At 47.9% G+C, this 13,531-nt stretch overlaps 1 protein-coding gene across 1 annotated transcript in view; it reads right to left on the bottom strand.

Annotated features, from left to right (window-relative positions):
• Positions 1-4,592, bottom strand: part of LOC106613303 (probable G-protein coupled receptor 149) — a 28,776-nt gene extending 24,184 nt beyond the window's left edge. The window contains exon 1 of the mRNA XM_014215392.2: positions 3,303-4,592. Within this exon, the coding sequence (XP_014070867.2) occupies positions 3,303-4,286 (984 nt within the window). The 5' untranslated portion in view covers positions 4,287-4,592. The remainder of the gene's footprint in view (positions 1-3,302) is intronic.
• Positions 4,593-13,531: the final 8,939 nt, after the last annotated feature.

Below are 13,531 nucleotides of genomic sequence, written 5' to 3'. Positions count from 1 at the left end.
CCACAATCTGCTTTGATCAAGTCCAGTCCTGGAGTGTAATTAACACAATGAAACAAAATTATTTAGGCTAGCCTTATCCAATGTCCAGAAAAATACTTGTGCTTGATATGCAAATATATGCATATTTAATGAGGTATTGCCTTAATTTGCATATTCTAATAAAACATTTCCAGAATATTGTAATACAAAAAAGTATTTTATTTGTGTCTAAATTCACCTGGTAAAAGTTGATTGTGATATGATTAAGAGAACAACAAATCCGTATTAGGGTGTGGTGCCTGGCCTTAGATAACATGAACCATTCATCTATCTATCTATCTATCTATCTATCTATCTATCTATCTATCTATCTATCTATCTATCTATCTATCTATCTATCTATCTATCTATCTATATATCTATATATATATTGCGTTTGTGCACCACTGAGTGATGTTCTCTCTATCCCCTGGGTCATTTCATGTTTTCATGTGCATCTGAGTTTGTTGGCATTCAAGCAGACAGAAATCCGTCCGGTATGATGTAGCACTGTGGTAAAGTCTCTCTCACTACACTGGAAGTTTGAAGGAATATGATTTTAAGATCTCTAATACGTCTATCATACATGTCAGATTTCAATACTGGCTGATGTCATAACTCGGGAGGATGTCTTCTCTCTAATGAGCCATTGATCATATTGTTGCCATATTCCTACCTGGAGAAATGTGTAATTTAACAGAGGGTCTAGCACATGTTTCCTGTTTGTCTGCCTCTTTAGTCCAGGGTGCACTGCATGGTGCCGTTGTCAGAGATATTATAGAAAGGAGATAGGAATTCAATGAATGAAGGAGCGTATAACGCCCCCTCACCAGACTGTCAACCAATCGCGTTCACGTTGTCATGCTGCGTCACGCGGTTGCTAAGCTAATCGTCACGCAATCCTTTCTAAAAGTCGAGAAACGTGTATATGTCGAGAAACGTGCCTATTTTCCTCATAAGTACGTAATGTCACGATTCCAAAGCTATACGATATTATATATAGCAAGTTAATTGTTGTGTTTTTGAGCTGGCGCTCAATAAACTCCCATTCACTCCTTGAAGGAGAGCACTATGACTTGAGCGGATACGGAAAATGGCAGCGAATAGTGAGGACGAAATTGGTGAAAAAATAAAAAGTTGGTGAAGAAACTGGTTTCCTCCAGATGTGACGATTGGTATTCTGGCGAAATAGTTTAAACTTGGTTTCATCAGACCAAGGAATCTTGTTTCTCATGGTCTGAGAGTCCTTTAGGTACCTTTTGGCAAACTCTAAGCGGGCTGTCATGTACCTTTTACTAAGGAGTGGCTTTCTTCTGGCCACTCTACCATAAAGGCCTGATTGGTGGAGTGCTGCAGAGGTGGTTGTCTTTCCGGAAGGTTTCCCATCTCCACTGAGGAACTCTAGAGCTCTGTCAGTGACCATCGGGTTCTTGGTCACCTCCCTGACCAAGGCTCTTCTCCCCTGATTGCTCAGTTTGGCCAGGCGGCCAGCTCTATGAAGAGTCTTGGTGGTTCCAAACTTCTTCCATTTAAGAATGGAGGCCACAGTGTTCTTGAGGACATTGAATGCTGCAGAAATGTTTTGGTACCCTTCCCCAGATATGTGCCTCAACACAATCCTGTCTCGGCGCTCTACGGACTATTCCTTCGACCTCATAGCTTGGTTTTTGTCTCTGACATGCACAGTCAATTGTGGGACCTTAGAAAGACAGGTGTGTGCCTTTCCAAATCATGTCCAATCAATTGAATTTACCACAGGTGGACTCCAATCAAGTTGTAGAAACATCTCAAGGATAATCAATGGAAACAGGATGCACCCAAACTCAATTTCGAGTCTCATAGCAAAGGGTCTAAATAATTATGTAAAAAAGGTATTTCTGTTTTGAATTTTGAATAAATTTAAGAAATCTTTTCTAAAAACCTGTCTTCACTTTGTCATTATGGGGTAGTGTGATGTCATTATGGGGTATTGTGATGTCATTATGGGTATTGTGTGTAGAATGATGAGGAACAAACGTAACCCATTTAATCCACTTCCCAAAATGGAAGGGGTATGAATACTTTCCGAATGCACAGTATATTCCTCTAGGAGAGCCAAAAGATAAATAACCCACTTGTTTAGAGACAGAAATTGTAACCAGTTTTTAATAAAGCAGTAAAATGTAAAGCATCAAGCTCATCACTGTGCACTTTCAGCTGCCACATTGAGGGGGGGGGGAGTTGCCCCCAACCCCCCAATGGGGCAGCTGAAAGTGCATGGTGATGAGCTTGATGCTGTTTTCCAATAAATATCAAAGGTCTTATTCTGTTGATATGATCATTGACGCTGATCCATAATAATCTCATCATGTAGGCTATACCCGCACGGTATCTGAGAGCTGCTGATCCATAATAATCTCATCATGTAGGCTATACCCGCACGGTATCTGAGAGCTGTTGATCCATAATAATCTCATCATGTAGGCTATACCCGCACGGTATCTGAGAGCTGTTGATCCATAATAATCTCATCATGTAGGCTATACCCGCACGGTATCTGAGAGCTGTTGATCCACAATAATCTCATCATGTAGGCTATACCCGCACGGTATCTGAGAGCTGTTGATCCATAATAATCTCATCATGTAGGCTATACCCGCACGGTATCTGAGAGCTGTTGATCCATAATAATCTCATCATGTAGGCTATACCCGCACGGTATCTGAGAGCTGCTGATCCATAATAATCTCATCATGTAGGCTATACCCGCACGGTATCTGAGAGCTGTTGGCTGGAGCGCACTGCCAATACCAGAGTGGGCACATTTATAACGCAACATTTTTGGTGAAAAAAACCCCTCAGTAGTTGAAAATGAGATGGGAATTATACTGAAAAAGTCATTTTTATTTGCACTACGTCGTCACACACAGCCTTTAATCCACAACATGTAAGTTTGATGGAAACACATATGTGGTGGGGAAAATGTACATATTGCTTTTATACATATTTTTTTATATTTGCATGAAAATCTGTTGCCAATTGAATGTAAACCTAGCCATAGTGAGGATATTAACAGTGAGACGTGCAATGCCTTTTTGTGGGGCTTGTTACCCCACCTTACCCTACATGTTTTATAGAGTAGGCAGACGGGCTATTCAACGTGGCGTTGCAGGACTAAGAAAATACACGGTATATAACGCAATACCATTATTAAACCCCACATGAACACCTATTTGTTATAGGAGCATATCTATGATTTGATATTGTTTTTAATCTACACATTTTAGCATCTCTAGGCCACTCACCATCATAGGCATCCACAAGACAACTCTCAATACCGCTAGGATCATGGAGAAGCGCTTTTGTGCAAAGAACACCGGAGATTCCCAGTTACTGATGGTCCCATCATCCCTCAGTACACCGTCAGAGGCAGGGTTGGAACAGGTACATGTTTCCACGGTGTCCCGCACCCCTAACCCTTTCCCCAACCCACCCGGACTCAGCTCGTTGTAGGTACTGAAACTTCTGTCCAAGCTATCCCGAGAGAAGGACGGGAGTTCGCAGAGAGGCGCAGACCCGTCCCCTCTCAGATCCCTGGCTATATCCAAGTAGCTCGGGTAGAACGTCCTCTGTGGCTCTCTGGAACACAGGAGCTGGTAGGTGAGAGGAACGAAGAAGAACACCAATCCGCAGAAACACACGGAGTACAAAGAGAAAAGGAGCAGAAGGTAAAAACCTCGTCTCTCTGGGAAGCAGCCGAGCGAGAACGGAGTGAAACTCCCCCAGCCGCACAGGGGTAATACACTGACGGCCAGGCTCACTACCCACACCCCGGCTATCGCCAACATCACCCTCAACGGCCGAGGGCTTCCTTCTCGCTTGGTAACGTAAAAGGTGTAGGCTGCGATAAGGCAAGCCTTCATATTGCTGGAGAGTCCTTGGAACACATAGAGAAGTCCCGATAAAGTGCATATGATCACCGACCCTCCCTCTCCATCACTCTCCCACTGCATGAGCATAAAGAGGGAGAGAGGTATCACGCTGAGCAGGTCGTCCACGGACATTGAAGCCACGATGAGCCACAGGATGGTTTTCCACCTCATCCGAATGAAAAAGATGAGAGAATACACACTTCCCAAGAAGGTAAGAGCGGCGATGGCGACGCACAAGCCGAAGAGAAGCAGGTTCATGTGTCTTTGCGCCTCCGTGAGGTCCGTCCACTCGTAGCTCGCCGTAAAAAGGCTGCTGTTGTTCGGCGAAGGGGAGCTGAGAGTCGAGGACATTTTCATTTAGGTAACTTTTGTCGACCTGGCTTGTGTTGCCCAATGTTCAGCCGCGTATATATATATTTATATAGAAGAAAAAAACTTTGAGCCAATGCCAAAATGTTACTAGAGTTATAACGGCACACATAGGCTAGACTGCATCCCTGGTGAGTCACTCTGATAGGCTATATTTCAGCAGTCCAGTTGGATACATCTTGGATACATAACGGAAAGTAGCTTCCAGAATAGGACACCAGTGCACTTTAGACGCGTACCGGAGGAGATAGATGGCGATGCTCCTCGAGGATGATTCTCCGCGATTTATGTACAAACCCGAGCAGTGCGTACTGCACTTTACAAACCTCACGCTGTCGTCACTGTCTTTTCTTTCAATGGCAGAAGGGTAGGCTGCTTTGTAATAATAATAACCTTTATACTTATACAAGTGTTCATCGTTCCAAGTGTTTAATGGACATGTTTTTCTTGCATATGCCCACAGGGAGTGGGGTCACGGCCAGGGTCACCATTGTCCAGCGCCCCTGGAACATTGGGGGTTAAGTGCCTTGCTCAAGGACACATCAACAGATTGCTCACCTTGTCAGCTCAAGGGTTCAAACCAGTGACGTGTCAGATATTGGCAGAACGCTCTAACCTCGAGGCTAGCTGCCATGTGTGTTCTGTGTGTATGAGTGTGTGTGTGTGAGCTCCAATTATCGAGGTTTGCCTGTTCAATCCCGATACTAGGTTAAACCCTCTCCCAAACCTTTACCATTCTGAATTCATGCCTGATCTGTTTCAGACAGTACAGAGTGAACACAAACGCACTCCATAATGCTGCTGGGTCCCAGTGGTTCTCTCTGTCATGTCTCAGACTACACACACACTCCATAATGCTGCTGGGTGCCAGTGGTTCTCTCTGTCATGTCTCAGACTACACACACACTCCATAATGCTGCTGGGTCCCAGTGGTTCTCTCTGTCATGTCTCAGACTACACACACACTCCATAATGCTGCTGGGTCCCAGTGGTTCTCTCTGTCATGTCTCAGACTACACACACACTCCATAATGCTGCTGGGTGCCAGTGGTTCTCTCTGTCATGTCTCAGACTACACACACACTCCATAATGCTGCTGGGTGCCAGTGGTACTCTCTGTCATGTCTCAGACTACACACACACTCCATAATGCTGCTGGGTGCCAGTGGTTCTCTCTGTCATGTCTCAGACTACACACACACTCCATAATGCTGCTGGGTCCCAGTGGTTCTCTCTGTCATGTCTCAGACTACACACACACTCCATAATGCTGCTGGGTCCCAGTGGTTCTCTCTGTCATGTCTCAGACTACACACACACTCCATAATGCTGCTGGGTGCCAGTGGTTCTCTCTGTCATGTCTCAGACTACACACACACTCCATAATGCTGCTGGGTCCCAGTGGTTCTCTCTGTCATGTCTCAGACTACACACACACTCCATAATGCTGCTGGGTCCCAGTGGTTCTCTCTGTCATGTCTCAGACTACACACACACTCCATAATGCTGCTGGGTCCCAGTGGTTCTCTCTGTCATGTCTCAGACTACACACACACTCCATAATGCTGCTGGGTGCCAGTGGTTCTCTCTGTCATGTCTCAGACTACACACACACTCCATAATGCTGCTGGGTCCCAGTGGTTCTCTCTGTCATGTCTCAGACTACACACACACTCCATAATGCTGCTGGGTGCCAGTGGTTCTCTCTGTCATGTCTCAGACTACACACACACTCCATAATGCTGCTGGGTGCCAGTGGTTCTCTCTGTCATGTCTCAGACTACACACACACTCCATAATGCTGCTGGGTGCCAGTGGTTCTCTCTGTCATGTCTCAGACTACACACACACTCCATAATGCTGCTGGGTCCCAGTGGTTCTCTCTGTCATGTCTCAGACTACACACACACTCCATAATGCTGCTGGGTCCCAGTGGTTCTCTCTGTCATGTCTCAGACTACACACACACTCCATAATGCTGCTGGGTGCCAGTGGTTCTCTCTGTCATGTCTCAGACTACACACACACTCCATAATGCTGCTGGGTCCCAGTGGTTCTCTCTGTCATGTCTCAGACTACACACACACTCCATAATGCTGCTGGGTGCCAGTGGTTCTCTCTGTCATGTCTCAGACTACACACACACTCCATAATGCTGCTGGGTGCCAGTGGTTCTCTCTGTCATGTCTCAGACTACACACACACTCCATAATGCTGCTGGGTCCCAGTGGTTCTCTCTGTCATGTCTCAGACTACACACACACTCCATAATGCTGCTGGGTGCCAGTGGTTCTCTCTGTCATGTCTCAGACTACACACACACTCCATAATGCTGCTGGGTGCCAGTGGTTCTCTCTGTCATGTCTCAGACTACACACACACTCCATAATGCTGCTGGGTGCCAGTGGTTCTCTCTGTCATGTCTCAGACTACACACACACTCCATAATGCTGCTGGGTCCCAGTGGTTCTCTCTGTCATGTCTCAGACTACACACACACTCCATAATGCTGCTGGGTGCCAGTGGTTCTCTCTGTCATGTCTCAGACTACACACACACTCCATAATGCTGCTGGGTGCCAGTGGTTCTCTCTGTCATGTCTCAGACTACACACACACTCCATAATGCTGCTGGGTCCCAGTGGTTCTCTCTGTCATGTCTCAGACTACACACACACTCCATAATGCTGCTGGGTGCCAGTGGTTCTCTCTGTCATGTCTCAGACTACACACACACTCCATAATGCTGCTGGGTGCCAGTGGTTCTCTCTGTCATGTCTCAGACTACACACACACTCCATAATGCTGCTGGGTGCCAGTGGTTCTCTCTGTCATGTCTCAGACTACACACACACTCCATAATGCTGCTGGGTGCCAGTGGTTCTCTCTGTCATGTCTCAGACCTTTCACACACTCCATAATGCTGCTGGGTGCCAGTGGTTCTCTCTGTCATGTCTCAGACTACACACACACTCCATAATGCTGCTGGGTCCCAGTGGTTCTCTCTGTCATGTCTCAGACTACACACACACTCCATAATGCTGCTGGGTCCCAGTGGTTCTCTCTGTCATGTCTCAGACTACACACACACTCCATAATGCTGCTGGGTGCCAGTGGTTCTCTCTGTCATGTCTCAGACTACACACACACTCCATAATGCTGCTGGGTCCCAGTGGTTCTCTCTGTCATGTCTCAGACTACACACACACTCCATAATGCTGCTGGGTCCCAGTGGTTCTCTCTGTCATGTCTCAGACTACACACACACTCCATAATGCTGCTGGGTCCCAGTGGTTCTCTCTGTCATGTCTCAGACTACACACACACTCCATAATGCTGCTGGGTCCCAGTGGTTCTCTCTGTCATGTCTCAGACTACACACACACTCCATAATGCTGCTGGGTGCCAGTGGTTCTCTCTGTCATGTCTCAGACTACACACACACTCCATAATGCTGCTGGGTCCCAGTGGTTCTCTCTGTCATGTCTCAGACTACACACACACTCCATAATGCTGCTGGGTGCCAGTGGTTCTCTCTGTCATGTCTCAGACTACACACACACTCCATAATGCTGCTGGGTCCCAGTGGTTCTCTCTGTCATGTCTCAGACTACACACACACTCCATAATGCTGCTGGGTGCCAGTGGTTCTCTCTGTCATGTCTCAGACTACACACACACTCCATAATGCTGCTGGGTCCCAGTGGTTCTCTCTGTCATGTCTCAGACTACACACACACTCCATAATGCTGCTGGGTGCCAGTGGTTCTCTCTGTCATGTCTCAGACTACACACACACTCCATAATGCTGCTGGGTGCCAGTGGTTCTCTCTGTCATGTCTCAGACTACACACACACTCCATAATGCTGCTGGGTCCCAGTGGTTCTCTCTGTCATGTCTCAGACTACACACACACTCCATAATGCTGCTGGGTGCCAGTGGTTCTCTCTGTCATGTCTCAGACTACACACACACTCCATAATGCTGCTGGGTGCCAGTGGTTCTCTCTGTCATGTCTCAGACTACACACACACTCCATAATGCTGCTGGGTCCCAGTGGTTCTCTCTGTCATGTCTCAGACTACACACACACTCCATAATGCTGCTGGGTGCCAGTGGTTCTCTCTGTCATGTCTCAGACTACACACACACTCCATAATGCTGCTGGGTGCCAGTGGTTCTCTCTGTCATGTCTCAGACTACACACACACTCCATAATGCTGCTGGGTGCCAGTGGTTCTCTCTGTCATGTCTCAGACTACACACACACTCCATAATGCTGCTGGGTCCCAGTGGTTCTCTCTGTCATGTCTCAGACTACACACACACTCCATAATGCTGCTGGGTGCCAGTGGTTCTCTCTGTCATGTCTCAGACTACACACACACTCCATAATGCTGCTGGGTGCCAGTGGTTCTCTCTGTCATGTCTCAGACTACACACACACTCCATAATGCTGCTGGGTCCCAGTGGTTCTCTCTGTCATGTCTCAGACTACACACACACTCCATAATGCTGCTGGGTCCCAGTGGTTCTCTCTGTCATGTCTCAGACTACACACACACTCCATAATGCTGCTGGGTGCCAGTGGTTCTCTCTGTCATGTCTCAGACTACACACACACTCCATAATGCTGCTGGGTGCCAGTGGTTCTCTCTGTCATGTCTCAGACTACACACACACTCCATAATGCTGCTGGGTGCCAGTGGTTCTCTCTGTCATGTCTCAGACTACACACACACTCCATAATGCTGCTGGGTGCCAGTGGTTCTCTCTGTCATGTCTCAGACTACACACACACTCCATAATGCTGCTGGGTCCCAGTGGTTCTCTCTGTCATGTCTCAGACTACACACACACTCCATAATGCTGCTGGGTGCCAGTGGTTCTCTCTGTCATGTCTCAGACTACACACACACTCCATAATGCTGCTGGGTGCCAGTGGTTCTCTCTGTCATGTCTCAGACTACACACACACTCCATAATGCTGCTGGGTGCCAGTGGTTCTCTCTGTCATGTCTCAGACTACACACACACTCCATAATGCTGCTGGGTGCCAGTGGTTCTCTCTGTCATGTCTCAGACTTCACACACACTCCATAATGCTGCTGGGTCCCAGTGGTTCTCTCTGTCATGTCTCAGACTACACACACACTCCATAATGCTGCTGGGTGCCAGTGGTTCTCTCTGTCATGTCTCAGACTACACACACACTCCATAATGCTGCTGGGTGCCAGTGGTTCTCTCTGTCATGTCTCAGACTACACACACACTCCATAATGCTGCTGGGTCCCAGTGGTTCTCTCTGTCATGTCTCAGACTACACACACACTCCATAATGCTGCTGGGTCCCAGTGGTTCTCTCTGTCATGTCTCAGACTACACACACACTCCATAATGCTGCTGGGTGCCAGTGGTTCTCTCTGTCATGTCTCAGACTACACACACACTCCATAATGCTGCTGGGTCCCAGTGGTTCTCTCTGTCATGTCTCAGACTACACACACACTCCATAATGCTGCTGGGTCCCAGTGGTTCTCTCTGTCATGTCTCAGACTACACACACACTCCATAATGCTGCTGGGTGCCAGTGGTTCTCTCTGTCATGTCTCAGACTACACACACACTCCATAATGCTGCTGGGTCCCAGTGGTTCTCTCTGTCATGTCTCAGACTACACACACACTCCATAATGCTGCTGGGTCCCAGTGGTTCTCTCTGTCATGTCTCAGACTACACACACACTCCATAATGCTGCTGGGTGCCAGTGGTTCTCTCTGTCATGTCTCAGACTACACACACACTCCATAATGCTGCTGGGTGCCAGTGGTTCTCTCTGTCATGTCTCAGACTACACACACACTCCATAATGCTGCTGGGTGCCAGTGGTTCTCTCTGTCTTGTAATTTGTTTTATTTAACCTTTATTTTTAACTAAGCAAGTCAGTTAAGAACATATTCTTATTTACAATGACAGCCTACCGTCGGCCTACCGGGGAACAGTGGGTTAACTGCCTTGTTCAGGGGCAGAACAACAGATTTTTACCTTGTCAGTTCGGGGATTCGATCCAGCAACCTTTCGGTTAATGGCCCAACGCTGTAACCACTAGGCTCCCTGCCGCCCCAGGTGATGGTGTGGTGATGGTGTTGTGTGTGTGTGTGGACCACCTTACTTCTGTGAATAATGTGATTGGGAGCACCAAAGAGAGCACATGGACAGACAGGCTTCCTTCACTTAAGCCAATTTCACCCTGTAAGCATTTACAGCGCCCTACATGGGCATTAATGCAGCAAGGAGATAAAGAGTTTAATAACATGTAATGCAGCTAGGAGATAAAGAGTTTAATAACATTAACATTAACCAGGCTGGGTGGATCAGATTAACCGGGCTGGGTGGATCAGATTAACCGTGCTGGGTGGACCAGATTAACCGGGCTGGGTGGACCAGATTAACCGGGCTGGGTGGACCAGATAAACCGGGCTGGGTGGACCAGATAAACCGGGCTGGGTGGACCAGATAAACCGGGCTGGGTGGACCAGATTAACCGGGCTAGGGGGACCAGATTAACCGGGCTGGGTGGACCAGATTAACCGGGCTGGGTGGGCCAGATTAACCGGGCTGGGGGGGACCAGATTAACCGGGCTGGGTGGGCCAGATTAACCGGGCTGGGGGGACCAGATTAACCGGGCTGGGGGGACCAGATTAACCGGGCTGGGTGGACCAGATTAACCGTGCTGGGTGGACCAGATTAACCGGGCTGGGTGGACCAGATAAACCGGGCTGGGTGGACCAGATTAACCGGGCTGGGGGGACCAGATTAACCGGGCTGGGAGGACCAGATTAACCAATGGGATATGTTGATCAGTGTGTTGTGCAGAGGGGCGCAGGAGAGAATGGTATACTGTATATATTATTGTCCTTATAAGGTGTAGTTGACTGGTTGTCTGATCGTGCCACCATGTTCATCAGGTTTCAGAGGGCAACAAGCAAAAAATGAAGAAAAAAATACACGAGAAATAAATGCCAAATACATTGAAATTCATTTATTCTAATGTACACTGCTCAAAAAAATAAAGGGAACACTTAAACAACACAATGTAACTCCAAGTCAATCACACTTCTGTGAAATCAAACTGTCCACTTAGGAAGCAACACTGATTGACAATACATTTCACATGCTGTTGTGCAAATGGAATAGACAACAGGTGGAAATTATAGGCAATTAGCAAGACACCCCCAATAAAGGAGTGGTTCTGCAGGTGGGGACCACAGACCACTTCTCATTTCCTATGCTTCCTGGCTGATGTTTTGGTCACTTTTGAATGCTGGCGGTGCTTTCACTCTAGTGGTAGCATGAGACAGAGTCTACAACCCACACAAGTGGCTCAGGTAGTGCAGCTCATCCAGGATGGCACATCAATGCGAGCTGTGGCAAGAAGGTTTGCTGTGTCTGTCAGCGTAGTGTCCAGAGCATGGAGGCACTACCAGGAGACAGGCCAGTACATCAGGAGACGTGGAGGAGGCCGTAGGAGGGCAACAACCCAGCAGCAGGACCGCTACCTCCGCCTTTGTGCAAGGAGGAGCAGGAGGAGCACTGCCAGAGCCCTTCAAAATGACCTCCAGCAGGCCACAAATGTGCATGTGTCTGCTCAGACGGTCAGAAACAGACTCCATGAGGGTGGTATGAGGGCCCGACGTCCACAGGTGGGGGTTGTGCTTACAGCCCAACACCGTGCAGGACGTTTGGCATTTGCCAGAGAACACCAAGATTGGCAAATTCGCCACTGGCGCCCTGTGCTCTTCACAGATGAAAGCAGGTTCACACTGAGCACATGTGACAGACGTGACAGAGTCTGGAGACGCCGTGGAGAACGTTCTGCTGCCTGCAACATCCTCCAACATGACCGGTTTGGCGGTGGGTCAGTCATGGTGTGGGGTGGCATTTCTTTGGGGGGCTGCACAGCCCTCCATGTGCTCGTCAGAGGTAGCCTGACTGCCATTAGGTACCGAGATGAGATCCTCAGACCCCTTGTGAGACCATATGCTGGTGCGGTTGGCCCTGGGTTCCTCCTAATGCAAGACAATGCTAGACCTCATGTGGCTGGAGTGTGTCAGCAGTTCCTGCAAGAGGAAGGCATTGATGCTATGGACTGGCCCGCCCGTTCCCCAGACCTGAATCCAATTGAGCACATCTGGGACGTCATGTCTCGCTCCATCCACCAACGCCACGTTGCACCACAGACTGTCCAGGAGTTGGCGGATGCTTTAGTCCAGGTCTGGGAGGAGATCCCTCAGGAGACCATCCGCCACCTCATCAGGAGCATGCCCAGGCGTTGTAGGGAGGTCATACAGGCACGTGGAGGCCACACACACTACTGAGCCTCATTTTGACTTGTTTTAAGGACATTACATCAAAGTTGGATCAGCCTGTAGTGTGGTTTTCCACTTTAATTTTGAGTGTGACTCCAAATCCAGACCTCCATGGGTTGATAAATTGGATATCCATTGATTATTTTGGTGTGATTTTGTTGTCAGCACATTCAACTATGTAAAGAAAAAAGTATTTAATAAGATGGTTTCATTCATTCAGATCTAGGATGTGTTATTTTAGTGTTCCCTTAATTTTTTTGAGCAGTGTAATTGAATTGAACTGCTAGGTTCAGTAAGATAACTAACCCATTGAAAATAGCTTACGTAAGGCAGCCTTGAGAGAGACATGTCCAAAGATGAAGGACAGTAACTGGTTGGTTTTTGAGGAGGGAGGATAAGAGTGACTGGTTGGTTTTTGAGGAGGGAGGATGAGTGACTGGTTGGTTTTTGAGGAGGGAGGATAAGAGTGACTGGTTGGTTTTTGAGGAGGGAGGATAAGAGTGACTGGTTGGTTTTTGAGGAGGGAGGATAAGAGTGACTGGTTGGTTTTTGAGGAGGGAGGATGAGTGACTGGTTGGTTTTTGAGGAGGGAGGATAAGAGTGACTGGTTGGTTTTTGAGGAGGGAGGATGAGTGACTGGTTGGTTTTTGAGGAGGGAGGATAAGAGTGAGTGGTTGGTTTTTGAGGAGGGAGGATGAGTGACTGGTTGGTTTTTGAGGAGGGAGGATAAGAGTGACTGGTTGTTTTTTGAGGAGGGAGGATAAGAGTGACTGGTTGGTTTTTGAGGAGGGAGGATGAGTGACTGGTTGGTTTTTGAGGAGGGAGGATAAGAGTGACTGGTTGGTTTTTGAGGAGGGAGGATG

Source organism: Salmo salar, chromosome ssa09 (assembly GCF_905237065.1).
Source record: "Salmo salar chromosome ssa09, Ssal_v3.1, whole genome shotgun sequence".
In the NCBI taxonomy this organism is placed as follows: Eukaryota; Metazoa; Chordata; class Actinopteri; order Salmoniformes; family Salmonidae; genus Salmo; species Salmo salar.
The sequence above is the reverse complement of the archived record's forward strand: the minus strand, read 5'-3'. Positions and strand labels throughout refer to the sequence as shown.